The 27,464-nt window shown below is 48.2% G+C and overlaps 1 protein-coding gene across 1 annotated transcript in view; it reads left to right on the forward strand.

Annotated features, from left to right (window-relative positions):
- DICER1 (dicer 1, ribonuclease III) overlaps positions 1-27,464 on the forward strand; it is a 2,611,056-nt gene that overhangs the window by 123,079 nt on the left and 2,460,513 nt on the right. The window contains exon 2 of the mRNA XM_069637684.1: positions 14,837-15,031. Within this exon, the coding sequence (XP_069493785.1) occupies positions 14,867-15,031 (165 nt within the window). The 5' untranslated portion in view covers positions 14,837-14,866. The remainder of the gene's footprint in view (positions 1-14,836; positions 15,032-27,464) is intronic.

Consider the following 27,464-nt stretch of genomic DNA (forward strand, 5'->3'; position numbering starts at 1 on the left):
ACAATCCCAAGACAAAAAAGATTTTGACATCAGGGAAAGGGAAGAGTAGTCAGTTTGCAGAGCTTTACGCAGTTTACCAGGCATTCAAACAAGAGACCCCTGGTCGATGTCATTTGTACACGGATTCATGGTGAGTGGCGAATGGGTTGGCGGTGTGGCTGCCAACCTGGCAAAAGAATGGGTGGAAGATTCATTCAAAAGAGTTGTGGGGAAAAGAACTGTGGCAAGATATTGCAGAAATGTTATCACAAAGTGAAGTCACTGTGTATCATGTGGACGCGCATAGTGCTACAGACTCATTAGAACGTTGGTTCAATTCTGTTGCAGATGAACACACCAAGATTTCATCTGTGGATGCGGAGGCTTAAGAAGACGATTTGGAGGGTTTGGGCAAGTGGGCTCACCAGAAATGTGGGCACCTTGGAGAAAAGGCTACTATCAGGTGGGCACAAGCTCGAGGAATCAGTATTCCTTTAGAGGTAGTGAAAACGATCATTTTGCAATGTCCAGTGTGCCAACACCAACAGCATAGGCCTATCCCTCAGATTGTTCGGGGTACATTGTGAAGAGGAAAATTACCAGGTCAAATTTGGCAGATTGATTATATCGGTCCCCTGCCAATCAGTAAAGGTTGTCAGTATGCATGCACTATTGTGGATACATACTCAGGATACATGATGGTTTTGCCGTGCAAGCGTGCCACACAACTGAACACCGTTAGGTTGTTAGATCAGATCATATTGCATTACGGAGTGCCTTTGCAGATTCAAAGTGACAATGGGTCACACTTCAAAGGCAAATTGATTCAGCAATATTGTCAGGAAAAGAGCATTGAACAGCTGCGCAAATCTGGAGATGGCAATTTGGCAGGCTGGCGTGATCGTGTGTTTAATGCGGTGCAAGTGCTAAACAATAGGCCTGTGAATGAGCATGAAACTCCTTTGATGCGGCTAATGACTCCTGCTTTACAGATTCAACCCAACTCAGTCAGAGAAACCCTATTGTACTGGGAAATTACCCCGGGTTCTTTAGCTCCCTATTGGGCGACGCCAGAGTCAGCAGGGGTAGACTTGCATTCCCATGAGGAAATCAGATTAGACCCAAGAGGGATTGTCGTAGTTGGAACAGGGATTGGAGTACAAATTCCTGCAGAGCATATGGGATGGATTACCCCTAGATCTGGCCTAGCATTGAAGGGAGTTGAAGTGTTGGGAAGGGTCATTGATGCCGATTACCAAGGCGAAATCAAAGTCATCCTGATGAATAGTTGGGACCAATTGTTACCGATCCACAAGGGTGATCGGGTGGCGCAACTTATTATTATCCCCGTTAAATGGTCCATGATTAAGAAGGGGGAGCCTCCTACAGTGTTAACTACCCGTGGGGATCGTGGTTTTGGCTCTTCAGACAGTATGGTACCGGGTGCGAAGGTTGGGTGGAAAGGCCGAGTGGCCCACCAGTGCCTGCAGATGTCATTGCATCAGGCAAAGACCAAGTTGTTTTAGTGATGAGCCCTGTAGAAAGAAATGGCAATATGTGCCCGCAGACAAATGTTACCTAAGAGAGTGATTTACAACACTGATATCTCTTTTCTGGGTTTGCCTTGTAAATCCTGTGTCTGGCTCGTGTAATTGTGGGACTCAATGGACTCCGTTCGGGAGAGTCAAACGGCATGCTGCTACCAATGAAAAATGTCACATCTGTGCCAACAATCAAGGAGAAATTGATAATGATGAGTAATGATGTCCAAAAGCAGCCCTATGCCGATACCGAAAAGCCAGCCAGACCGAAGACATGTATTCGTGAAATGTGGCAAACGCATCAGACGCAAGTGAAAATAACATTGATGCCAGTTATGCGAGAGGCATCTTCAGGACGGCGAAAATATTCTCCAATGATCACCCAAACGGAGAATATGTGGACATACCTGGAACAACAGGTGCTCAACATTACACACTTTTGCCTTACTGACGTGCACAATGCTGAAGCCTTACTGACTACGTGCTTAGTAGCAGTGCCGACGCCAGTTCCGGTTCTAAAGCATATTTTCGGTGTCACGTACAATGATTCTTTGGTTCAAGATTCCGATATCAGGCAATCCTTTTCCGTCTATGAGTACTGCAGGTTTTGCCAGGAAACAGATCGCAAATGGAGAAACTTGACACGTATTATAACCTATAATATAACCCAAGGCGATGTGTGTTACCTTATGACATGCAATGCAAAAGAAATTGGCAAATGCCAACAGCTCATTTTAACCAAACAGCAAAATCAAACTTTGTTCGAGAAACGATTGTGTTCACAAGTTCCACGCACATGTACCAGTGTGAATAACACTATGTCTTGTAATCATACAGTGATAGCTGCCAGTCATCTGAATCATGTGAAACTTCCAACCGGATGGCTCTTTTCATGTGGTAACATCACATACACTTATATTCCAGCTAACATTTCCGGAGGTCCATGTGCCTTAACTCGATTAGGACTAATGATGTTCCCTTTACACCCAGAGATATCTCGAGGCAAAAGGTCAACTTTTGAGTCTGTGGGTCTATCCCCCGATTGTGATTCACATGTGCATTTGCTATCCGAAGCTGAGGTTCTAGCATTCACCCTTTCATTAGTGGGAGTTTGGGGTTTAGCTGCTGGGGGTTACAAATCTTTGATCAAATTAGCATGTTTAGTAGTCAAAGGACTCAATCATACTTCTCAAGCATTCGAAGAGTTACTCCTTGATAGCAAAATTATTAGAAAAGCAACTTTGCAAAACAGGTCTGCTGTTGATTATCTACTGCTGAAGCATAATTTAGGTTGTAACGCAGTTGGAGGTATGTGTTGTTTCAATCTAAATGACCATTCATGATCCATTGAAAGTCATATTCGAGGTTTGAGGGATCTCATTTCTCAAGTGTCCCAAGATCATACTGGGAATTGGTGGGATTGGTTATTTTTATGGATTCCTGATATTGGAGGTACACTGCGTTACGCCCTTGCTTGTATTTGCATTATATTAGCTATCATAATAGCTTGTTGTTGTTGTATTCAATGCATTCCCAACTTAGTTTTAATATTTTGTCGGTTTCAGAGACCAGCTCTTCCACTGGGCTATGGAAGATAAATATCCAAGGGTGGAATTGTTATGCTTGAGCTAAAACATGGCGCTGGTGCGCAGTGTATTCTGGGGGGCACTCAGAGCCCTAATGGATATTTACTCCATGCCTCAGTGAAAAGCTGTACTTACTTTGCTGAGAGCTGAATTTACTTTGCTGAAGAAAATATGCTTTCCAAACCTGGAATGCAGTCAAGGACATTCTGCTGGGAAAGCTGGTTTTGTTATGTCTTGCTATGAGTTATGGGACTGTTTTCCGTGGCGTTTGTTCTTAGGAGAGGGAAGCGCTTTGCTCCTTGAGGTTACTGTCGGATGACCCAGCTGGCAACCAATGGTTACCCATCAATGCGCAAGTGCATTGCCAGAAGGTTCGAGAAATTACCACCCCTTTTTGAGGAGTGCAAATATGCGGAACCCCTCAACGGTCAGACGGGACAAGTACAAAGACCTCAGTCGGAAGGGGGACGCCTTTGTCCAGCATACCTGTGGGCTGTTGTGCTCTCGGCCTGGCTGTTACCGGGGTCTTCCAGCCACTTCTGGCGAGATGAGGGATTCAATTACGCCCACAGTGATGTATTTTCTTTTGAATGCTCTGTCTTTTCTGTGATTTATTTCTGTGTTATCACTTGTTGCTTCCAAGCTTTGAATAAATAGCCGTATAAGGGCTCATTAATTTCTAATCGTGCGTGTGGGTGTAAGTCATTGCGTCGTCTACCTGCGTTCAAAGTATTGGCTCTGCAATTGCGCTGGTGATTAATGACTGTCCGTGCACTCTGGGTGAGCAACACACGGCCTCATCTAGTAACAGCCCCTTTACATTTCTAGACGTCGACGTCAAGTATATGTGCACTTTATTTCGAATGGGAAGGCCAAATTTCAATAGGCCTTAATTTCGGAATGCAATCAAAGAGTCTTAGTATATTGTGCCTGTTCAAGATGAGGCCATCTGGTACAGTGAACAGGCGTTCCAAACAAATACTGTTCTTAAGTTTCTTCGAAGCCTCAGATCGCACACCAGTGAAACACCCTCATCGCCTGGGCGATGTGCGCAAATCTTTCTCTCAACTGGTGGTCGAACGGCCCTCCTGTTTTGAAGGGATTATAGGCTCTTGGAGGTTTCATTGGTTTACTGTTGCCTTTATTTCTGAGGCACTGCCAATGTTGCCTGGTAAACCTCCCCTAAAACCCTTCACTCTTGGTGCTGGTTGGGCATCTGATCTGGAACCTGTATAAGACTGCTTTGGTAGCCCAACTTTTCTTTCCCGTAAGGCATTCCGATTTTGTTCCAACGTCTGGAAGGGTTCCATAAGGCTCGGCAGTGCATTTAAAGAACCATTATGCCCACTTGTTCTGTTCTTGCTCACTGTTTCCATTTGTGGAGTGGCTCTACCACCCCCATCTCCTGTACTATGGCGGTGTTTTTACATGCCACACTGCAACCCCTCTCTGTTGTAGACTTTGTGGTTCGTGGTGCTTGTTTGCTCGTCTCCGATTGCATTGATCCAATTTGCCCAGACAATTAGATTCCTCAAGAATTTTCTTGCTCCGTTTGATCTTTTTTTTGCCTGTGGGCTCATTTATTGACTTCTTTGATATGTGGGATTGAGGGCGTCTCAAGACCTGCTTTTTCAACATTTTCCTTCCAAAAATAAGGTATTCTTTATGGGAAGAATCCACCACTTCCTCCCTGAAGTTATTTGATGTCTCCGCATCTCTGGTGGTATTACATAGGCCCAACTCTTCAGCTGTATGCAAGGCGGCAGCCTCAGCAGTCACTGCAACCCTTTAAGTGCCCCAGCCCCCAGACTTTTGGACCTCCGTTGGTGTTCCCACCGCCAAGCCCGGAGATGTTGGGAATGCCACCTCCTCACTCGGGCACACTGCATGGATCGTTTCATCCCCCACCAGGGGTTTAGGACACCCAGACTCCATTCCCTTAGCACTTAACCACCTGGGCTTCGTGAAGGGTACCCATTTCCCCATGCTCCTGCCTTGGTGGTTTTGCCTGTTGCGTTCTTCGATCAGGGATTCCAAAGTCAATTTTAGGGAATTGTCATTAACCTCTACGAAACGTTTTCCATATGCGGCTTGGGCCGACGTCACAAAGCGTTCCAGTGGACGAAGGAAGACAGTTGTTGGGGTGGCTCCAGGCTTTGAGTCCTCTTGTCTGTCGGTCTTCCCAATGACCCTCTACAGGTCAGATGGTCAGCCAACACATCAATGTGAGGACTACCTTCGTCTGGGAATAGAAATATTAAAGGCCCACCAACGGGTGTGCCCTCTTTTCTGCTACCTTCCAAGGGGCTGCCACCTTCCTCACGGGGATCATTCCCCATGGATTGCAGCTTCAAGTCCTTCTTGTCTTTGATGGCTGTAGACAGAGGGCCTCGTAACTTGCTCACAGAGAGGTAGAGCTCCTCTGGAACCGTACTCGCTGAGATCGATTTGGGGTGTTTCATCCAAGCATTACTGCTGTCTTGAGACCATTCACTTCTGATGTCAGGGGGTCCTGCTGGGCTAACATCCGATCTGCCGTCACATCTTCATGATTGTCCTGTGTTTGGACCCTTTAGAGCCACCTGACCGTTGGTCGTCCATCACCATGCAGATGCGACTTAAGTCACAGGCGGCAGCGGGGTACACCTTGTTTGAGTTGGAATGCATTCCCATAATACTACCCGTCTCCCAGATCCTCCTCTCCAGTGCATGATACAGAGCCCCCTCGACCATTGCCACGGACTCCAAGAGTACCCGGTCGGCTATCTCACTGCCCATGGACGACTCCCTGTTCCCCAAAGGTTCCCTGAAACAAAAACGTTTCCTCTTCCTCCAGTCACTATCCCCCTCCGAGAGGGACGGGAGTTTTCTCTTCAGCTGGGCAGTCTGGCAGAGAGATCCCCTCTTCTCCCCAGGCCACATATTCTGACATGTTTCCTTTTTTGTTTTCACCCGTGTCCCCTCTCGTCTATTTGAGCCCCCTTTCCAAGTCACCATTAACTGAGCCAGGTTTTAGGAGTACACTCTGCTGCACCAGGTGGCAGTTAGTAAGATTGTGGGCAATACTGTCTCCTCCAGACCCATAGAGGCGGAGGCTACACACGAGTTGCGTCTTGAGGCAGGCTTTTGGGCTGGCGTTCCAAGAGCATCATCACTGAAATCACTAGACCTTGCTTCCTTGTCAGCCACCGATCGCTCCTGAGGTAAATCAGAAGGCAGCAGTGCCACAGTGGGAGCCCTCCCAGTAAAACCGCTGGCCAGACCTGACCCGCATTCACCTTCCTTCTGCAGGACGTGCAGCAGAGAACAGGGCCGTTGATGGTAAGGGCAGAATTAAAGTTAATGGTGATGGAACTTTATGGCAGTTTTCAGCCGTTACCTCCAGATGCTTTTTATCAGCTCTCCCTCCAAGACTCTTTGGGAGTGTTGATTCCGCCAAGAGGTGTAGCTTACCTCTCATGCGCAAGAGGGTCTCAGAGTCCATTCTCCTAACACTGGGCTTACAGATGAAGTGTGGATCAGCCCACAAGGTCTATCGGCAAACTTCACACGTTCCATCTGCAGACCACTTTATGCTCCCCTTCCTCTCTGCGTTCCGTAGGGGTTGTGAGTTTTAATGTCAATGACAGCACAGGTTCCAGCAGCTGCCACGCCTCCTCAATGGACACAGTGGAAAGACTTTCACCACAAATGTTCACCGCAGACCACCTTATGCTCACCATCCATATAGATATTTGTATCTGTTTCCTTCCTCTTTTAGTTTCCTTTTTTGTTTGTTTTTTCCTGGACCAAATGCTTTTTTATTTTTTTTAACTTGTTTATTTTTGGTCAACACACCAGAGAATCATTCATTACAGCACATTAAATCTTAGCAATTTATCAAGCCCTCTAGTCACCTTCCCTTAAGCTATCCCTCCTCCCTTTAACCCTCAGTTATCGTCTAGCTCTCGTTCCTCCGTTCGTTGTATCATGTCCTTGCTCTCGGCCAATAGGGCATTCGCACTGAACGTGGCTTGAATGTTAGAGCTGGGTAGCTCTGGTCGTAGTCTATCACGGGTGACCAGATGTTTGTGAAGCGGTGAAGGAGACCTCTATTTGCCGCTGTGATTTTTTCCGCTATGAAAATGTCCCAGAGTTTCAGCCACCACAGGATCATTAGTGGGCCTTCCGGGGCTTTCCAAGTTCGTGCCACCGTGATCTTAGCGGCTAGGAGCAGATGGGTTAGGAGGGTTACCCCTCTGCCAGATCTAGGGTATATGATCGAGATCGGGACTCCTAACAGAATCGGTTCTGGCTCCTGAGGTAGCGTTATCTTAGTATTGTCAGCTATGGCAGCGATGCATTGGGTCCAGAAGTTCGCGATCACTGGGCATGACCACCACATATGTATGAACGATCCCGGCAGGCCGCATCGGCGCCAACATCAGGGGTCTCAGGTTTGGTTGAAGTGATGTAGTCAGAGCGGTGGGTAGTACCATTTTAGGAGTAGTTTATGAGCACACTCTCGGTTGGTGATACAGAAGGAAGAGGATAGAGTTCGAGACCAAATGTCTATCCAGGCCTGGTCTTCTATTGGTTGTCCTAGGTCGGTTTCCCATTGAATCATATAGGTTGCTCTAGCGACGAGAAAGTTTGTCTGCAACAGCTTGTATATCGTCGAGATTCGTCCTCGGTTTGGGGGATCTGATCTGCGATTGTCAGCTCTATGGGGTCCAGTTCCCGTGTGGCCGCCAATCGGGTCGATGGATGCGAGCACCAATGTCGTAATTGCGTATATGAGAATCTATCTGTTTCCGTTAAGCGAAAGGAGCTCTTGCATTGTTCGAAGGTGAGTGGTCGATTCCTCTCAAACAGCTGACCTAGGGAGCTAAGGCCACCAGCGATCCAGTTTTTGAAGTTCGCGGGATGGGCTCCCGGTGAGAAAGTAGGGTTATAAAATTCTGGGGCCGATGGGTTCAGGTCTCTCGGGATGCCTCTATGTTTACATGTCCATTCCCATGCTTTTAAGATATGCTTAGTGGAGGATAGGATGGCCGGCCATGTCCTCCGTGAGGCGGGGGGAGGTGCAAGAGGAAGCGGAGGGGGAGGAGTAGGCGGGATTGTTCAATCTCTGCCCATCTTGGCCGACTCGAGCTGATGGTTCAAGCTTGAGTCCGAGCTAGCTGCGTCGCTATCTGGTATTTCTGGAGCTCGGGGACCCCCAGGCCTCCTAGGATCTGGCTGCTCAGCATCGTTCTCAGTGGGATCCTTGATTTTTTACCTTTCCAGATAAAGCGTAATACCTTCCTCTGGCGGCGCTGGAGTGGGGGCTGGGGGACCATAATAGGAAGGGCTGAGCAAGCATAAAGGAGTCGTGGGAGGAGGTTCATTTTACACGCCACTATGCGGCCTAGCAGCGAAATCTCCTGTGAGTGCCAGCGATCGAGGTCCTCTTCCAGGGTCTTAAATAATGTCTGGAAGTTCATCCGATAGGTATCTTCAAGACGGGCAGGGATCTGGACTCCTAGGTAGGGAATCGACTTTTCGCTCAGTTGGATCGTGCAGAGGGTTCTGAAGGATACTTTATCTTCTGGTTCCAGTCTCACTCCTAGGGCTGATGATTTCGTGAAGTTAATAGCGAATCCCAATACCCTACCGAAGCTATGAATTTCTTCTAGGGAGGACCTCAACGACTGACAGGTGTCCGTTATGGTTAGCATCACATCATCATCATATAGCACTATTTTGTGCTGGGAAGGGCCTACTTGGAGGCCTTTGATTCTGGGGTTGAGGCGGATTTGTTGGGCCAGGGGTTCCATAACTAGAGCGAAGAGCAGGGGGCATAGGGAGCATCCCTGCCTGGTTCCACATGATAAGGGGATTGGGTTGGATAGAAAGCCGTTGACCCAGAGAAGGGTTTTTGAGGATTGGTAGTTCGGTAAAACGGGTTTTTGGAATGAGGGCCTGAAGTGGAAGGACTCAAAGGTGAGTCGGAGGAACGACCAGTCTACTTTGTCGAAGGCCTTGGTTGCGTCCAGGGCTAGCACTGCTAATTTTCGCGAGTCTAGCTGTGCAACCTCAGTCAGGTTCAGGACCCTGCGTATGTTGTCTGCAGCGGATCTATTCAATATGAATCCCGTCTGGTCTGGGTCGATGATATCCGGGAGAACTCTCGCTAGTCGGTTTTCTAGGACTTTTGAATATATGTTAGCGTCCAGGTTTAGTAGGGAGATGGGTCTATACGCCATGATATCTCTAGGGTCTTTTCCCGGCTTCAGGGTGAGGACTGTGATCGATTCTTGCATTGATGGGGTAATTGTCCCCAAGACGGCGAAAAAGATAAAAAGCATTGTCAGGGGGGTCAAAAGCTGGGGACCGAAGATTTTAGAAACGGGTCGAGAATCCGTCTGGTCACGGGGCCCTTGGTTTGAGACTCTTGATAGCTATGTCGACCTCCTCGCTTGTGATCGGGGCCTCTAGCTTGTCTCTTATCGTGGGAGTGATCTGAGGGAGGGCTGCGTCACACAGGTAGGATTGTTGCTCTTCGGGCAATCTCGGGGATGCTGTCATCGTGTCCGTGAGGTGGGCTGCAGCAAGACGCAGCTTGTCTCCCTCCGCAAATTGGACTCTACCCTGGGGATCACGGAGGCCCAGGATGGAGTTCCTCTTCCTGATCTTCACCAGCTTTTCCACCAGGAATTTGTTTGCCTTGTTCCCTTTGGCGTAGTAGCTCTGCTTAGTTCTGGCTAGGAGCTGGGCTGTGTCTTCCGCATAGTGTGCTTCAAGCTTCTTCCGGGCTGCCTGGAGGGCCTGGTGGGTTCTAGGCGTCCAATTCTTCGCTTTACACACTGCTTCCGCTTTCTCTACTTCGTCCTCCAGGATCTGGCGGGTTTGTCGCTTCTTCTTATGGTAAGCTGCTCCTTGTGAGATTAAGGCCCCTCTTACTACTGCTTTCATTGCGTCCCAGGTGTTAGCTGGGGAGGCATCTTCGTTTTTGTTTTCCTTAAAGAATTCCTTAATAGCTTTCGCTACCATGTCCCTTAATGACATGTCTCCCACGATCGGGTCGTATAGGGTCCATCTGCGTTTCGGGGCCGGGTCAGGGTCGCGGGCTCTAAACGTTAGAATGATCGGGGCGTGATCTGATAGGATCCTAGTACCAATGGTTACATCGTCAGTGAAGGCCAAAGCTTGGGGGGAAGCCAACAGAAGGTCGATGCAGGAGTAGGTTCTATGCACGTAGGAATAGAATGAATAATCACGGTCCTCTGGATGTAGAACTCTCCAAGTGTCCACCACATCTAGGGTTCGGAATAATTTGAGTAGGGCTGCTGCTAAGCTATAGTCTTTGCGAACCGGAGGGTGAGAGTTATCTTTGATTGGATCTGGGGCTCCATTGAAGTCTCCTCCGATTATCGTCTGGCCCTCTATGAACTGTGGGAGGGCTTCTGCTAGGGCTGAGTACAACTCCTCCTGTTTATCATTTGGAGCGTAAACCGATATGAGTGAGTAGAGCTGGCCATAGATCCAGCATTTGATCGCTACGAAGCGGCCCTCTGGGCAGAACAAGGTGTCTAGGATTGTGGTCTGAGCCCCTTGGCGAAGAGTACCGCCGCGCCACCTTTCTTGGTGCCATTCGATGCGAAGAACTGCAGCAGGAATTGTCTGTCGCGGAGCCTGGTGAAATCCGATGGGATCAGGTGGGTCTCCTGGAGGAAGACGACTGAGGCTGCTTCGTTCTGCAGGCGCCGTAGCGTGGACTTCCTCTTCTGCGGAGAGTTTAAGCCTCTGACATTAATCGTTAGGACCTTCACTTTTTGGTGTGGTTGTTGGGTCTCATGATCCTCCACTAGCACCTGGGGCGGAGTGTGAGGGGTAGGGCAGTGGGATTCAGGCATCATGTATGGACTTGACATCAAAGCAGATCTCCAGTGGTCGAGTTTTATGACCTCTCCAACGGGAGGGTAAACTTGTGGTATTGAGGGAGGGCGATTTTTCCTGTTCGGTGATTCCCATGGCCAACCGGGCTTTCTCCGTCCAGTTAGCCAACAGGGCTGGGACAATCGAACATAGCTGAGTTCGTCTCCAAGGGTGGGATGATGGCATACACCTCGGAGCGGGGTATGGGCCGCTCGGGGGGCCGCAGCATCGTTATTTTCTTTTGTAGATATGCGGGTGATTGATTTCTGATCGTAGGTCCTCATGGATCTATCTCACTTCCCGGGGTCTCTGGGCCCTGGACCAAGCGGGTTGAGGCTGCTTCCGAGGAGGCTGGTTTGGGTCGTCGGGCGTGCAGGACGGACTGCGAGTAGGCGAGTTCCCGGGAGAAACTGGGTGGAGAATAGACTCTGCATCTTCCAGGTGGCTTATTGAGTGTTGGGTTCCCTGGTAGGTGAATTGGAGAGCAGTGGGGAATAGCCATCGGTATCAGATCTGCTGGCTCTGCAGGAATAGGGTTAGGGGTTTGAGGGCTCTTCTTTTTTGTAGGGTCATCAGGGAGAGGTCTTGGTATATCTGGAGCGGGGTGCTTAGGAAGGACAGCTCGTCTTTGGTGCGGCTTATTGCTGCGATGGCCTCCTTGGTGGTGTAAAAATGGACCCTCGTTATCGCATCCGGTGGGGCATCTGAATTCACCCCCTGCCTTGGGCGCAGTCTGAGTGCGGTCTAGGATGAGTTGGGTCTGGCCCATCTGTGGGAGCAGGGCTTGAAAGAAGTTGCTTGTATATTCTGGTAGGTCTTTGTCTTGTATTGTTGAGGGGACCCTTCGAATACTGTTTTCCGGTCCTCCTGCTTAAATTCCAGTACTTTGCTCCTGTTCTGGAGAGCCTGGATCGCTTGTTGCATCTCTATTAGGGTTGCGTTGTGACTCTGGGTCAAGTCCTCGACCTCGCCTAGCCTCTGCTCTGCCTCTATGACTCGCTGATCTGTTTGTTCTAGCTTCGCGGAGAGCTCGGCCATGCAGGATCTGAACTCTTCTTTGATGTCTAGCATAAAGGCCTGGATATGTCTCTTCATTCCCAGCTTTCCCTGCTCTTCAGGGATCTTCTTTGGGGTGAGTTTGGGAGGGTCCGGTTTCTTAGACTTGTCCGCTGCTAACAGCATGGTGGAGATGTCCGAGTTTTTGGTTGGTTTAACGATCTTCGCCATTGTTTCTGCTGCGCTGTCTTTTTCTGGGAGTCGGGCAGGGGGGCTTCAGTAGGCGGTCCTCTAAGCTCCCGGCTTGCTGGGGGTCTAGTGACTAGTAGTGGAAAGCGCTCTAGGGCAGATCGTCGGGTTCTCTCGGGGCAAGATCCTCAGCGCTGCTAGTCTGACCTTGGTGGAAGAAGTATGCTCAGTCTTCGCCGGTGAGGTTTAGCCTCAGAAAGTAGGTGACCTGATGGAGAGGAAAGTGGGCCGGGGCGCCCCAGGAAGCTGCTAGGCTGGGAGGCTTAATATGAGCACGGCATCAAAGAGTCAGCGAGGCTGGAGGTCCGGTGTAGCTCAGGAAGGCTCCGAGGTGGAGCACTGCTTAGGATGTACTTCACAGCCGGAGGCGTTCGGGAGGCCTAGATGAGGAGGGCTTCCAGGCTGCTGCTGTTAATGGGCCGTCACCGGAATGAGGGACATGGGCCGGAGCGCCCCAGGACGCGGCCTGATCAGTGGGCCCAGTGAGAGCTCTCAGTTCAAAAAACTATGTCTAATGGCGGCACTGCTCGAGGGTTTGGGCAGTGCCTGTAGCCCCCAGGGTCGCCTGACCGGGAGTTGCCGTTGGATTGGGGGGTTTAAGGCGGCGGCAGACTGCAGGTGAAGAGTTCGTGGCTGCCGCTAAAGGGCCAAGTCTGGGGCCTCCTCCGAGTTGTCCCTCCGTCTGCCCCTCTGCCTCCCCGGGCTGTGCAGCATTTAGTGGGTGCTTACAAGGACGCAGGGAGCACGTTATAGTTGGGGTGGCGGGGGGATATCTCCGAGATGGCGTCTCGGGGTCCGGGCATGTATCTTGCTGGCGCTAGGCTCTCACCTTATTGGCATCGGGAGCTCCAGGGCTTTGAAGGCTCAGCTGCAGGCGCGGGCTGAGCACTGCTCCGAAGGTGTCAGCCGGGACTCAGGAGCAGTGTCCGTCACCTTCTCTGGGAGTCACGTGGGTTTCGCCTCACTGGGTCGCAGAGCTTCACCCTCTTTACGGCCGTCTCAGAGCAGTGGGGGTCTGTAGCTCCCCAGGGCTTCGCCACGGCCCTCGCTTATGTCGGGAGAGGGGGCGAGGGAGCTCGCTATCTCGCTTTTTTGCCGGCCTTTATCAGGATTCACGGGGCATCTCATTCGGCTCTCCTCTGTTCCATGTCCCCATTGAGCTGTGTCTCAGTCGCTCCCCTCGCTTCTCCCAATGTCGGACGGAGTCAGCTTCCCCCGTCGGCCATCTTGGAAGCAGTGCTCTGGGCCAGGGGGGAGAGCACGAATCCGGTCCGTTTCGGGGGTTCCAGGGAGTTTAGGAGCCCTTCAAGTCTATTACGTTTGCCTCTGCTACTAACATTGTCGATGGTGAGGAAATCATCGCTGGATGACCGCAGGAAGGTTAGCTTCTTGTCGGATGCCGCGGGTCCCGAACGGAGGCCATTAAAGGAGCAGCCACATTGTTGGCGCTCCAGGCCTCGTCCCAACCAAATGCTATTTTTGCTTTTTTTTTTTTTGGCGTGTCCTGTTAATGGATGCATGATGCAGATCTATTACAACTCACTCTTATTCTTCAAACTGGTTTGAATATAATTTGATGGCAAACTTGTTCAATGTTTGCCACTTATATGCATCTGTTGTGTGTGCTCTGAGCTATTAAAGGATGTCATTTTTAATTGGTTAATTAATTTAATATATCATTTGGGAAATAGACTGAGGCCGAAACACGTGTCGACTGTCCTATTCAGCTTAACAATAGTTTATCTGGCAATTGTGGTTTGTCTGCGCAGTGTGGCCGTGTAGTTGTGCAATTAGCTATATTGCATTATAATAATTATAGAGCAAGTTGGGCACGACATAGGAGTACTTTATTCACTGTAGTGACTAATGTACTCCTTGTCCATAGTCCTACTTCCTCCATACTTCCTCCATATTCCCTCTCATCTTTCCCAAGAAAATGGGCAGTTTTGGCCTGTGTGGATAGAAAAGGACTGACGGGTTGACTCCTGAATTTGCATCTAGGGTTCTATGTTCATTCATTCACAGTTTTTATTTTTGCTGCATTTTTTGACAAACATTTTTACCTGAAAAAATAACATTTTTATTTTTATTTGGGGGATGTGCTCCCCAAACCTTCCTCCGCTATTATGTATTCCCTATTCCCCACCCCACCCTACCGTTTATATGCACTTATCCACCCCCATTTTTTTTAATGAGTTTTTCTGGGTGAACATTTTCAGCAAAAAACACAGCGAAAAGAAACTGGTGATGAATAAACGTTGTACCACATCTTGAGGGGTACGTCTGCCAATGCTTTTGCACATGCTTGCCCTATCCCATCAAATCAAGGATTTTTTTGCCAGAAAAATAATTTGCAGGAGTATGGAGGAAGAGGGGATACTGATTAAGTGTGCTGTAGTCACTACATTAAATAACCTGTCCTATTTGGGACATTGCTCATTGCAATTAGTTATTTGATTTGATAACTATTGTATTGGAAATTACTGTAGTGATGATTACTTCGACTAATGCATGCCATGTGAGGACATTGTTTTTTCTTTTGTTCTCTTTGCTTTGCAACCAACCTTGTTTTTTCCTCTCCTTTAGGGTCATGTGTGCTGCAACGAAAGGCAATGAATGAAGGAGACACTGGATGAATACAATAGCCCTGTTTTGCAATCCTTTAGCATGGCAGGACTCCAGCTCATGACCCCAGCTTCCTCACCAATGGGTCCTTTTTTTGGATTACCATGGCAACAAGAAGCTATTCATGATGACATTTATACTCCAAGAAAATATCAGGTACTGGTTATTGCGAGAATTAATCATGTCTGAACGGATATTGGTTGTTTGACCTAAAAAACCTGACCTAATGCCCATTTGACCTAATGTTTTTAACCTCCTTTGTTTTGACATACTGCAGAGGGACACCCCCCGCAGTTCTCCCCCAATAGCGGGCAAGAACCCCCGCACCTCCTGCCAACTTCCCCCCCACCTCAACCTATTCCCTTATCCCACTCCACAACTATTTATTTATTAAACTGTACTATTTGACCGACCTAATTAGGCCAAAAAGATGCGGTCAAATGGGAGTAGGTCAAGTTGGCATTAGGTCAACTATGCCAATACTGTCTGAACTGTATTCAGAAGGAAAGCTTTGCAATCGGCACGCTATTATCCAGAACTCTCTATTAACCAGCACCTAACAGTGGCATTCTGGATGATGAAAGGCCAGATAAAGTTTACAAGTCTGGCGAATCAAGCATTCCAGGTGGTAATGTACACTTATAAAGAGCAGAATCCTAATATGCTTTTTTATACAGGCATTTTACTCCGTTTCCTGTGTCTACCATTCATAAAACACAGCATTTGTTATCCTGAATATCTGTTATCTGTATCTATTGATTCCTTGAGGCGGCCAAATAACAAAGCTTTTCATGTATATGTTAACCTGTCTGCACCTTGATAAGGATTGTTTGGGTCAGGCAACGTCCTCTGACTCTGCTGAATTTCTTTCCATCCACTGCATTGTTTTTCCTGAAGTTAAGCATGTTCCCTACCTTTTCTCCACTGTGTTCCAGCCTCTCCTTGTTAGGGAGAATTCTCCAAATGGCTAATTTCCCCTACCTACTCCATAGCTTTGCTGGATTTCTAGGATTTATTTTTTTCACCTGCTAAGAGTGTGAGCCTTTTTCCCACTCTCGTGATTTGCTGTGTGTCTAATATTCTTGTGTTCATAGACTGTGGAGCCTCACCTACTCCATAGGCATCATCTTTTTACTGTGTGTTACACAGCACCTTCAGTGCAGTAACACAGGGTTGTCTTTTTAGACTGAGACTGACTACTGTCTCCCAGAACATGTAAAGTTGCCATTGACTTTATTAGTCTTTTTAAAACCACAGACCAAGTACAAACTATCTTACATAGAGTACTGGAAAGGGCTAATACTTGTCCCTTTTTGTTTGCTCTCCTGGAACATTGTTTCATTCCCTTTTCATTAAGATTTGGCTGGTGGCAGTGGTATCTACCCTATTTTTCCTACCGCAGTTATTTTATATAGCCTTGATATTGTTTTAGGCTATCTTAGTAGCCTCGAACGTAAACCTGCTGGACCATATATGTTTTTATTTTGACCCGGCTGGGTTTATTCGCCATTTCTTTTTGTAAAGGTATGTCTTGTGTTTTACTCTGCGCGCCAAACCAGGTTTGGTCCCTTTTGTTTGCAGACCTTTGGCGGGCTTCTGCACAGAAGCCCTTCTTAGGCGCCTGAAAGTCTTGGTAGGCAGGATGTGAGGGAGGGGTTTTACGACCCCTGCCATGGGTTCCCCTGGTGCAACCCAAGTCGCACTCCTGTTTGATTGGCTAGGTGACTGTCCTGCCAGCACAGCCACCCTGCTGTGCGATTGACAGCAAGGCTGCGTGAATGGGGGAAAACTGCATAAAATGCAGGTCTCTGGGACTGAGAAGGCAGAGTCGCCACTGGATCGAGAGAACCCGAAGAGAAGCTGACGGAAAAGGTCCTCTACCACGACTAAACCTCCCGGTGAAGCCCTGCTGCAGGTCAGAATCTCCAAACTTCGACGACAGGGAAGATCTGCAAGGAATCTTCTCCCCTTGAGCTGGTGGGAAAAACCAGTTCACCAAACTGCAAGCCAGGCCTCCCTCCTCTGGTCGAATTTGCTGTGCACAGCTACAGTGATTCTGATAGCCAGGAGGATCAGACCCTGCTTGGGTTTTAAGGTGTGCACCTTTTATTTGTCGCTTTGCTCCGCTGCTGGTTTCTTCCCTGGGCAGTCCGACAGTCGCTGCAGGACCTGCCAGGAACGTCTGCCTCAGCTACAGCATTCTTCTGCTCTAAACGTACTGTGTTAACCCGGTTGTTCGTTTCGTCCAGCCGCGGTGAGAGTGTATGAAATCTTTCGCCAATCCGAGGGCTTGTCCTTCTTTATTCTTTAAAGTAACTTTTCGTCCAACCAACTTCGTTCTGAACTCTTGGCAAAGGCTTAACCGCGAACTACCCTGAACTGTGTGATCCTCTGAAAAGACTTTGGTCCATTGACTTTGGACCAGGCCCCTTGAATTTGATTTCCTCACTGTAGTTCTTTTTTCTAGATTGCTCTGCTTACTTACTTGTTGGTGCTGCTCAACATCTGTCTAACTTTGTCTTTCCCTCCCTTTTAAATTACTGGAGTGCCATTTTGCTCACACTTCATTTTGAGCCTAACTTGTCCAGAATCTTTTGGGTGTGGTGTAGTGTATTAAGATTGTGATTTTTCAACTGCTTGATAATAGTGAAATGTTTTATAACTGATGTGTAAATAAATATATATTCTTTTACTCAGAAACCTTGAGTCAGTGTTTGTTTGCGGAGGCGTTGGGGCACGGTTGCAGCCCACCTGGGGGTGAGGTCGCTCGGGTCCGAATTCGCTCTCTGCGCTTATGTGGTAATAGGTGATACTGCTCGGGACTGCCCCTGCGTGGAGAATAGGGGCGTGAGTATGCCAGCTTGTAAGCCTGATCCCCTTCCAGACCCCCTTCTCCCAAACTGTGGTACCTGTGGGATGCACTGTCCCTGGAAAGCTCACCTGTTGATTAGTTTTGGCGAGCACTCCATCCTGCTGCTTCTGGCAGGGGCGCTTGTATGATCTTTACCGAGTTCCTTCACTGGTCCCTTGCACGTGCTAGTCCAGTCCTGCTACGACTAAGCCACTTTACTTCAGGTAAGTGTTCCTGTTTGCCTTTGTCTTTCCTTGTCTGGTTATTGTTGTATTGTAAAGTTCATTGTCTTGTATTGCTGTCCGTTCCACTTTTGATGTTTGCTCTTTTGCTTTCTTCCCTTGCAGGTTATGTTGCCAGCCCCGCAGAAGCTGCAGCGCTCAAAGCGACAGCCGGAGGGAATGAGGAACGAAGCTGCAGCGGTACAGTAGCTGGTAAGTTAAATAGGGGGCGCTTGGGTTTCAAATGTGGCGCGGCCCTAGGACGAATGTTCTAACCTTGTCTTTCTTCTTCTTCACAGGGTCTGAGTTCGTGGATGGGGAGTGCGGTGCTGCAGCGTCGGGATCAAGATCACTGGATGTCGGGAGATGAGTCTGCAAATGAAGCCATGAAGCACCCGTTTCCTGGAAGTGAGTATGCAGGAGAACGCCTGGTTTCCAAAGGTAAGAAACTGGTCGAAGAGGGGTTGAGTGTCCTGTTGCACGTGAGTACACAGTAACGCGAAGCACTGGCCTTAAGGATGGAACAGCTTATAAAGCTGAGCTTCTGAAGCCACGCCCACCATGTTCAGCCTGCCACACCCGATGAGTCAGCACATGAGGATGTTCTCTGGAAGAAAGGCTTTCAGCTCCTGGAAAGTTCTTGTAAAATAAAAGCACTCCTGCACTGAAATAAAGTGTTCCTGCTCACATCTCTATATGAGCCTGGCCCAAAGGCTCCAGGACTGAGTCCAGCCAGGGCCCCTGTGTTTATAGGTCCCAAAGGGACATAAGTGAGTCAAGTGACCCATTGCCCCCATCACTAAATAGTGTGGTTTTTGTGTTCTGGGGCCAGTGGCCATGACAATTCCTTGGCTTTTGTCTCGGCTTCCCCCAGGTTGCAACTGATGCTGTAATGGAGGTGGGGGAACTTGAAAGTTTGGAGTATGAAAATGTGAAGCTAGCTTTGATAGCTAGATTTGGGAAAACTCCTTCCCAGTACCTTAAGAGGTTAAGGACCCTCAAACAGGCTGATGGTATCCCTTGGGTTACCTGGGTGTGGGCATGTTTGAAAAACCTAGATGGTATGGTTAAGGGTTACAGAGTGAACTCTTTTGAAGGAATGAGAAATCTGTTTCTGGTGGAATCTATTTTTGATGCCTGCTCCACTGAGCTGAGACAGCACTTGGCTGACTCTAAAGAGATTGATCCCAAGAAGCTAGAAAAAGCTTCTGACTTGTCGGTTGCCAACAGGGCCACTCACAAGAATTCTGGGACCACTCTTAAAAAGGATGAGGGGAAACAGCCCAAGAAAGATGACAAAGAGAATTCTAAAACCTCTTATCCAAAAGAGGGCCACAAACATAAGAAGGGTGATCCACATGGGAAACCAGGTCAGTCTAGTGAAACCTCTGGTGCCAAACCAGAGGGAGGTTAGTAGAAGCCCCCATTTATCAAAACATTTGGAAAATGTTATGCTTGTGGGCAAACTGACCATGTGAAAGGGGATCCCAGATGCAAGGGTAGACCTTCAGGGGTCCACACTGCCTCCTTAGCCTTCATCCCTGAGGGAGAAGTACATATGGCAAGTGGAAACTTTCAACTATTGGCTGAAGACCCCATTGGAGTCTCTGGCAGTGTTTCTTTAGTGTCCCTGGGCCTGTGGGAACAACAGAATGTAGATGTGTATAACTCTATACCAGATAACACAAAAGAATACTACAAGGACAGTGTACTTGTAAATGGTCAGGAGACCTCTGCCATTAGAGACACTGGGGTCAGCATCACAGTGGTGGATGAAACCTTTGTCAAACCTGGGGATATTGCTAAGACACCCAAAGGCCCCACTAAGCTTGTTGGAGGCCCCATCCAGATGTTTCCAATACTACCAACTCTCATCCAGTGCAACAATTTGACTGTAAGAATACCTGTCAGTGTACAAAGTGAGGTGCCTGGGAGAGTCCTGCTGGGGAATGACTTAACTCTTGGAGTTGTATCAAGCACCCCAGGCCTCCCAGTAAAAAGGAAGCAGGAGCAGACTAGGAAGGCCAGAGAGCTCACCTTAAATTACTCTCAGTGGGTTGTTGCAGAAAAACCTATAACGCCCTGTCCACATGAAAAGCCAACTTTTATTTCCAAGAAGAAAGAGACAAAGGGGAAACCCAAGGTCTCAGGAAACAAGAAAGATAGCCCTCCTGTGCATCAAACCAGGACATCCCCGAGAGGACCGTCCAAAGTCACACCTGTGACTACTCCACCAGCTGAGGCTGAGTGTGAGATCCAACCAGAAGAGGTTGAGTCAGCTACTGATGACCCAGAGCTGGAAGAAGACCTTCCCCTTGTTGATGATCTGAATCCTAAAGACCCTCCTGAGTCTTTACTGGCAGAAGGTGGCCCCTGTAGGGCAGACTTCAGCAGAGGTCAAAAGGTGTCCTACTCTTGAAAGACTTCGCCAACAGGCATCTTCCTACCTGGAAGGGCAAGAGCAAGGGTACCACAGGTTGTACTGGGAGGATGCCCTCCTCTACAGTGAACCTATTGAGTCTACCCCAGGAGACTACTGAAGACTTGTAGTGCCCCAGGAGGTGAGACCTCAGTTTCTACAGTTAGCCCATGAGATTCCTTTGGCTGGTCACTTAGGTTTTAAGAAGACCAAAGAAAGGATTTCTCTTTATTTCTACTGGCCTAAGATGGTGTCTGACGTAGATAAATTATTTAGGCGCTGTCACGCTTGTCGGACATCTGGCAAGAATGGAGCCAAGAATGTGGCACATTTGGTGCCTCGCCCAGTGGTGGGAGTCCCTTTTGAGAGGGTAGGAATCGACATTGTTGGTCCCTTAGACCTTCCAACATTTTCAGGCAACTGATTTATATTGGGTGTGGTAGACCATGCTATCGGGTATCTTGAAGCAATACATATGAGGACTGTCGTAGCTCAGGCCGTGGCTAAGGCCCTAAGTGGTATTTTTACCAGAGTAGGTTTTCCTAAGGAGGTTATCTGTGACAGGGGATCTAACTTTGTCCCACTACATGCAGGTCATGTGGACCTACAAGTTCTCAACAGCCTACCATCCTCAGACCAATGGGTTGGTAGAGAGGTTTAACAGAACTATGAAGAGCATGATAGGTGGTTTAGAAGAACCCCTTAGAAGAAAGTGGGACCTTCTACTGCCATTCCTTCTCTTTGCTTATAGAGAAGTCCCTCAGGAAGGGGTTGGATTCAGTCCATTTGAGCTTCTCTATGGTCATCCGGTTAGAGGTCCATTGGCTCTAATCAAGAAGGGGTTGGAGAGTGCTCCTTCCCACAAGCCAGTGAGAGTCACCAACTATGTGTTAGGTCTCTGAAGGAGAATGACGCACATGATGACAGAAGCGTCAGATAACTTGAAAGCAGGTCAGGCTCTGGTGAAGCATTGGCATGACCAGAAGGCCAACATGTTTGAGTTTACTCAAGGCCAGCTAGTTCTAGTTATGGTACCTACAAGTCAGAGGGCCTTACAGGACAAATGGATTGTACCCTTCAAGGTTGTGAGAAAACATGGAGAGGTCAATTATTTGATGGACTTGGGCAATCCTAAGGAGGCCCCCAGGGTCTTTCACACCAACCGCCTAAAGGCCTATTTCTCTAGACCAGAACTGTGAGCTTTGCTTCTAGCTTTGCTTCTAGCTTCTGCTCAAGAGGAGGAGAGTGAGCCTCTACCTGACTTCATCGGGACAACCTTTTGGTGGGAAGATAGGAGTTAATCTCTTTCTGATCTCTTGTTCCAGTGTCAGGAGTGCAAAGCTCAGTGGAAACAGAGATGCAAACTGATTTAACAATCACCAGGCTTGACCCCTTGGGGCCAGCATGAGATGATTCTCACTGGTGACTATTTACCTGTTAAAAGCAGAGGTTACAGAATGTCAGAGCATGTAAGAACCCACATAACGGAAGAGGTCAACAAGATGCTTGATCTCGGGGTAATAGAGACATCTACAAGTCCATAGACTAGTCCAGTTGTGCTAGTACCAAAGGCAGGATCCAAGGAGTTGAGATTATGTGTGGGCTGTAGAGCCCTTAATGCAGTCACCATGACTTATGCCCATCCTTTACCTAGGACAGATGAGCTGGTGGACAAACTTGGTTCTGCCAAGTACCTCAGTACATTTGACCTAACCTCAGGCTATTGGCAAATATCTCCGACAGACCATGCCAAGGAGAAAATGGCATTTTCAACCCCAGGAGGCCTCTACCAGTTTAAGGTTATTCCTTTTGGGCTAAAGAATGCACCTGCTACATTCCAAAGGATGGTAAATCATGTTCTGAATGGGATGGAGGACTTCTGCATGGCATACTTGGATGACATTGCAGTGTTCAGCCCTACTTGGAAGGAACATACCAGTTTAAAGTTTTTTTTTTTTTAAATAATGTTTTATTAATGTATTCAAACCAACAACAATACAAACCAAACACACAGTGCATATATCAGGTGTTCAGTTGTTCATCGTTTAATTCTGGCCATATCCCACCCCCCATTACGAGCCTTTTTATTCCAAGCACTCTGTGTCTGCCTCACGTGGTGGGGTCTCACTTTCCGTGGATTCCGACAGAGCTTGTGCTGTTCCAAACAATTCCGCTATTAATGATTTCCATGCCCTCAGGGTTCCCACCTCCTCCTCTCCCCCTACATTGCTTGCCTCTTGCCATACCGTGGTTTCTGCCTCCGCCCATTTCTGCAACTCCTTCCCCCAGACCTCTACTCGTGTCCTGTGGCATGTCTTCCACCCCATGGCAATCCTCCTTTTTGCAAGCACATATGCTGGGTCTTTTAGTTTACTAACGTGTTTAAGTTTTCGTGCTCTAGGGAACCCCCCTAGCAAGCAGGCCCAGGCCGTATCTATGACAATAGTGATCCCTTTTTCCACCAGTCTCTGTGCTACTTCACCCCAGAAACGCTCGATCACTGGGCATGACCAAAACATGTGTACCATATCAGCATTTTCCTCATCACATTTGGGGCATGCCTGTCTTCCAGCGTTATTGAACCTAGATATTTTTTGAGGTGTCATATATGCCCTATGTGTAATGTACAGTTGTATCTGTTTCAGTCTGGCGTTCCTAGAAACCGTCTTGTGGTATCCCAGGGCCCGTTCCCACATCCCATCCTCTATCGAGGCCCCCACTTCCGCCTCCCAGTCTAGTCTCAATTGCGTTAATTCTTTCCCGACCTTTGACATCATTATCTGTCGTAAATCTCCCCCCATCTCACCTGGGATCGTTTCTTGTTCTGTTCTGCGGGAGGATTCCTCTTGTGGACGGATCGGGTCTTGTATAGGTTCGCTCGAGTCTCGTCCGGCTCCAGGATGTCCAGGAAAAAGATAGCGGTCGCTAGGAACGAGGATTCCGGGAGCAGATTAGAGGGAAGGGGTGAAAGGAAGGAAGAAGGAACTAGGAATAGTGGATTCGCCGAACCGCACACACACGTCAAGTCACTACCTAATGATAGCGTTGAGACGCGCGGGCCAATTTATAGAACGTGCCGTGTGCGACGTGAAGGCTGGTGCGAGGCAAGTCGCTTGGCACGGCCATGTTGGGGTAACAAAGAATACAAGCCTTGTCGCGATAAGGACCAGGAAGTCCAGAAAGGGCAAGTTCTATGGGTCATGACAATCATCTCGTACAGTCTAGAAATTTCATGTCCCCCTTCCGTTATATCATATATTCCATCCATAATAGCGTCTGGTTCTTCTTCCAATACTGTTTTAGGCCATGTTTTCCTAATTTTCTGCACCATTCTGTGATATGTAATATACTGGCCCGTATGTAATCCCGTCTCCTCCCCTAGTACTTCAAAATCCATAATGGCCCCCTCTCGCCAGATATCTCCCATCGTTACCACCCCTGCCGATTCCCAGTGGGTCCTTATTATTCTACCAGTTTAAGGTTATGCCTGTTGGACTAAAGAATGCACCTGCTACATTCCAAAGGATGGTGAATCATGTTCTGAAGGGGATGGAGGACTTCTGCATGGCATACTTGGATGACATTGCAGTGTTCAGCCCTACTTGGAAAGAGCATATTGACCACCTAGGAGATGTATTGCAGGCTCTTGAGCAGGCAAATTGACCATAAAGGCAAGTAAATGTCAAATTGGTCAGAGTAAAGTGGTCTACCTTCGACATGAGGTAGGAGGAGGTGAAATAAGGCCATTGCCTAACAAAGTACAAGCTGTACAAGACTGGGCCACCCCTACTACTCAAACCCAAGTGAGAGACTTTCTAGGTCTCACAGGTTACTATAGGAACTTCATTGAGAACTGTAGGTCTATGGCTTCTCCCTTGAATGTGATCTCCTCACCCAAGTTCCCCAAGAAAGTCAGGTGGAATGAGGAGTGCAGTAAGGCATTTGAAGGACTTAAGCAAGCCGTTTGTCAAGCTCCAGTCTTAAGAGCTCCTGATTACAACCAATCCTTTATTGTACAGACATGATGCTTCCAATACAGGTATATGTGCAGTTCTGAGTTGGCTGGATGAGAATGGCAGGGGACACCCAATCTGCTTCATCAGTAGGAAACTGAAGGAACCTGAGACAAGGTGGGCAACCATAGAACGTGAATGTTTTGCCATTGTGTGGTCTTTGAAGATGTTTAGACCATACTTGTATGGATCTACATTTGAGATTCAAACAGACCACCAACCCTTTAGATGGTTAATGCAGATGAAGGGGGAAAATCCTAAATTTTTAAGATGGTCAATCAGCTTACAGGGGTTTGATTTTACCATTTAACACAGGTCAGGGTGTAATAGGAGATTCATCCAGGGGTGGATTAAATGCTCCTGTCCCTTAGTCTGGGGGGGGGCGAGTGTTAGCGAGAATTCTCAGAAATTTGCTAATTCCCTACACATTAGAGACCCCCAGCAACTTTGCTGGATTTTGAGCACTTGATTTTTTTTAACCTGGAGAGAGTGAGACCCTTTTCCCACTCTCTCATGTATTTGAAAATTATTTTGAACACTGTGTTTATTTTGGTTGTGGAGTTTGACAAACTCCATAGGCATCATCTTTTACATTGTGTCACTCAGCACCTTCAGTGCAGTGACACAGGGAAGTCTTTGATATTTTCCAAAGGTTTAAATACCTTCTCTGGGATAAACTACTGTTTCCCAGAGCAGTAAAGTGACATTGACTTTCTAGACCAAGTACACACTATCTTACAATAGGGTGCTGGTATCCCCTTTGTCTAGCTTCTCGTGTAACATTTTTATGTTACCCTTTGCTCACTGAATGGCTGGTGGCAGTGGTTTTGTTGTAACTAGCATTGTGTGCATTTACAGCAGGCTGCGTTCGCAGCTGCAGTAAAGCACCCAAAGGTGCCATTTTTGTCAAAATGGCCTCAGTCTTCTTTTTTTCGCCATTTCTTTGTGGAAAGGTCTTTATTTTTTTTAGAAAACTTTCTTTATTGGCATTTTCAAACATAAGAAACATGAAGGCCATGCGCCGGCCAGGTCTTGTGACTCTCTCCCCTCCCCCTCCCCGTCCTCCCCTCTCCCTTCCACCCCCAGGAAAAATCCTTGACTGTATTCCGAATCAGTTATCCATGCGGTGACGCCTCTGGGACTGCTGTGCTGCGTGGTGACCTGGAACTAGGTTCATGCGACGGAGATGCTTGTTGCGAGTCTAAGGTGTCGGCTGTTGTGAGCAAATAATTGATGTATGGGCCCCAAATGTCAGGGGGGCGTGAGTGGAGCGGCAAGGTCCTAATGAACTCTGTCTCCACATCTTGGCAGTATGCAATGTCTTTTAGCAAGAGCTGCGGGCTTGGTGGGGGGCTTCTGCCCCAGTTGTATGCAATTCTTCTTCGTACTAGGACTAGCAATAAGTCTGTCAGTTTTCTGACTGTGCTAGGTAGTGATTGGGTTAGTACAAGCATTGCCGTTTTCGGGTCGATGTCGAGGACAGACCCTATTATTGCTGATGTTCTTTCAAAGACCACATTCCAGAAGGAGGCCACGGGCGGGCAAGACCATGCCAAGTGGAGGAAATCTGCTTCCGGCGCTCCAAATCTGTCGCACTTTGCCGAAATTGCTTCCCTATGGGCGTGGAGTTTCGCAGGTGTATGGTAAGTTTGGTGGAGGAAATTAAAGTGTATCAGCTTGAATCTCGGGTTTATCGCGACCTTTTGCGTGAGGTTGAGGATGTAGGCCCATTCCTGGTCTGGAATTGCGACATCCAGTGATTTTTTTCCCACCTTTTTTTGGCTTTCGAAGAAGGCGGTTTCGGTTCGCTGAGGAGGGCTTTGTAGATGTTTGTCACCAGGCGCCCTTCTCCTTGGGCTTGAATTGTGTTGTGGAGCAGTGGCTACTCAGGTGGTTGTTGCAGAAATTATGGTATCGCTGCTTGTAGTGAGTGTCGTACTCTAAAGTAAATAAAAGTGTCTAGGGCGTTTATGCTCCCCTTGTCTCTGGCTTGTTGCAGGGTTAGGAAGGAGCCTTCAGGGAAGAGGTCATCCATGGAGTGTAGTGGAAGTTTTTCTGCCCACAGCAAGTATACCCTCTCAGACGTGACTGGGATCCACAGGATGTGCTTGATTGGCAGGAGAAGGGAAAATCTGGAGGTAACTCCGCTTCTCTTGGCAATCTTCCACCAGATGGAGTACGTGGTGGCGACTGGGTTCATTGATGGTTGACCGTCTGGGAATTGTCCGAAGATTATGGCTCGAAGGAGATGTGGGGTTGCAAGTGCCCTCTCTATCTGAACATGCGGTCTTATAAACTGCGTTGCATACCAATGGCTAAGGAATTGTGCTTGGGCTGCCCAATAGTAGCGTTCCATGTCGGGCAGGGCAAGTCCTCCCTGTTGCGTTGGTAGGGTTAGTGTGGAGTAGGTGACTCTTGCTATCTTGCCAGCCCATATGAGGTCCAAGACCATGCTCTTGATGCGTTGGAGGAACCTCTGCGGAAGCAGCAGCAGCAGAATGTTTGGGAATAAGTACAGTAGCTTTGGCAGGATGATCATTTTCACCAGTGACACTCTACCCCAGAGGATCAGCGGTAGGGACTTCCACCTGTCAATTCTGAGTTGAATGGAGGCTATTGTGGCTTCGTAGTTGTCGCGTATAATGTCTTCTTTCAGTGTGGACATATAAATGCCCAGATATCACACGTTCGAGTCCTGCCATTGGAAACCAAAGTCGTCTGTAAATTCGGCGGTGGCGGCCGTGAGCGGAAAGATGACAGATTTGCTATTGTTAATTCTCAGTCCTGAGAAGTGCCCGAATTGGATTACTGCTCTCATCACGGGGTTCAGGTTTTCTTCAGCGTTCCGGAGAAACAGAGCTAGGTCGTCTGCGTACAAGGAGATGATCATCCTGTGCGGGCCAAATGAGAGTCCTCTGTGGAGGTGGTGTAGTTGCAGGTCGGAGGCCAAGGGTTCCATTACAAGAGCGAATAGTAGTGCCGACAGTGGACAGCCTTTTCTGGTTCCTCTTTTTAGGCGAATGTCAGCGGAGAGCAGGCCCCCCAATGTGATGTTGGACGTTGGCTTTTTGTAGGGCAGCGAGAT

This window comes from Ambystoma mexicanum, chromosome 14 (genome assembly GCF_040938575.1).
Source record: "Ambystoma mexicanum isolate Mex_15411 chromosome 14, UKY_AmexF1_1, whole genome shotgun sequence".
In the NCBI taxonomy this organism is placed as follows: Eukaryota; Metazoa; Chordata; class Amphibia; order Caudata; family Ambystomatidae; genus Ambystoma; species Ambystoma mexicanum.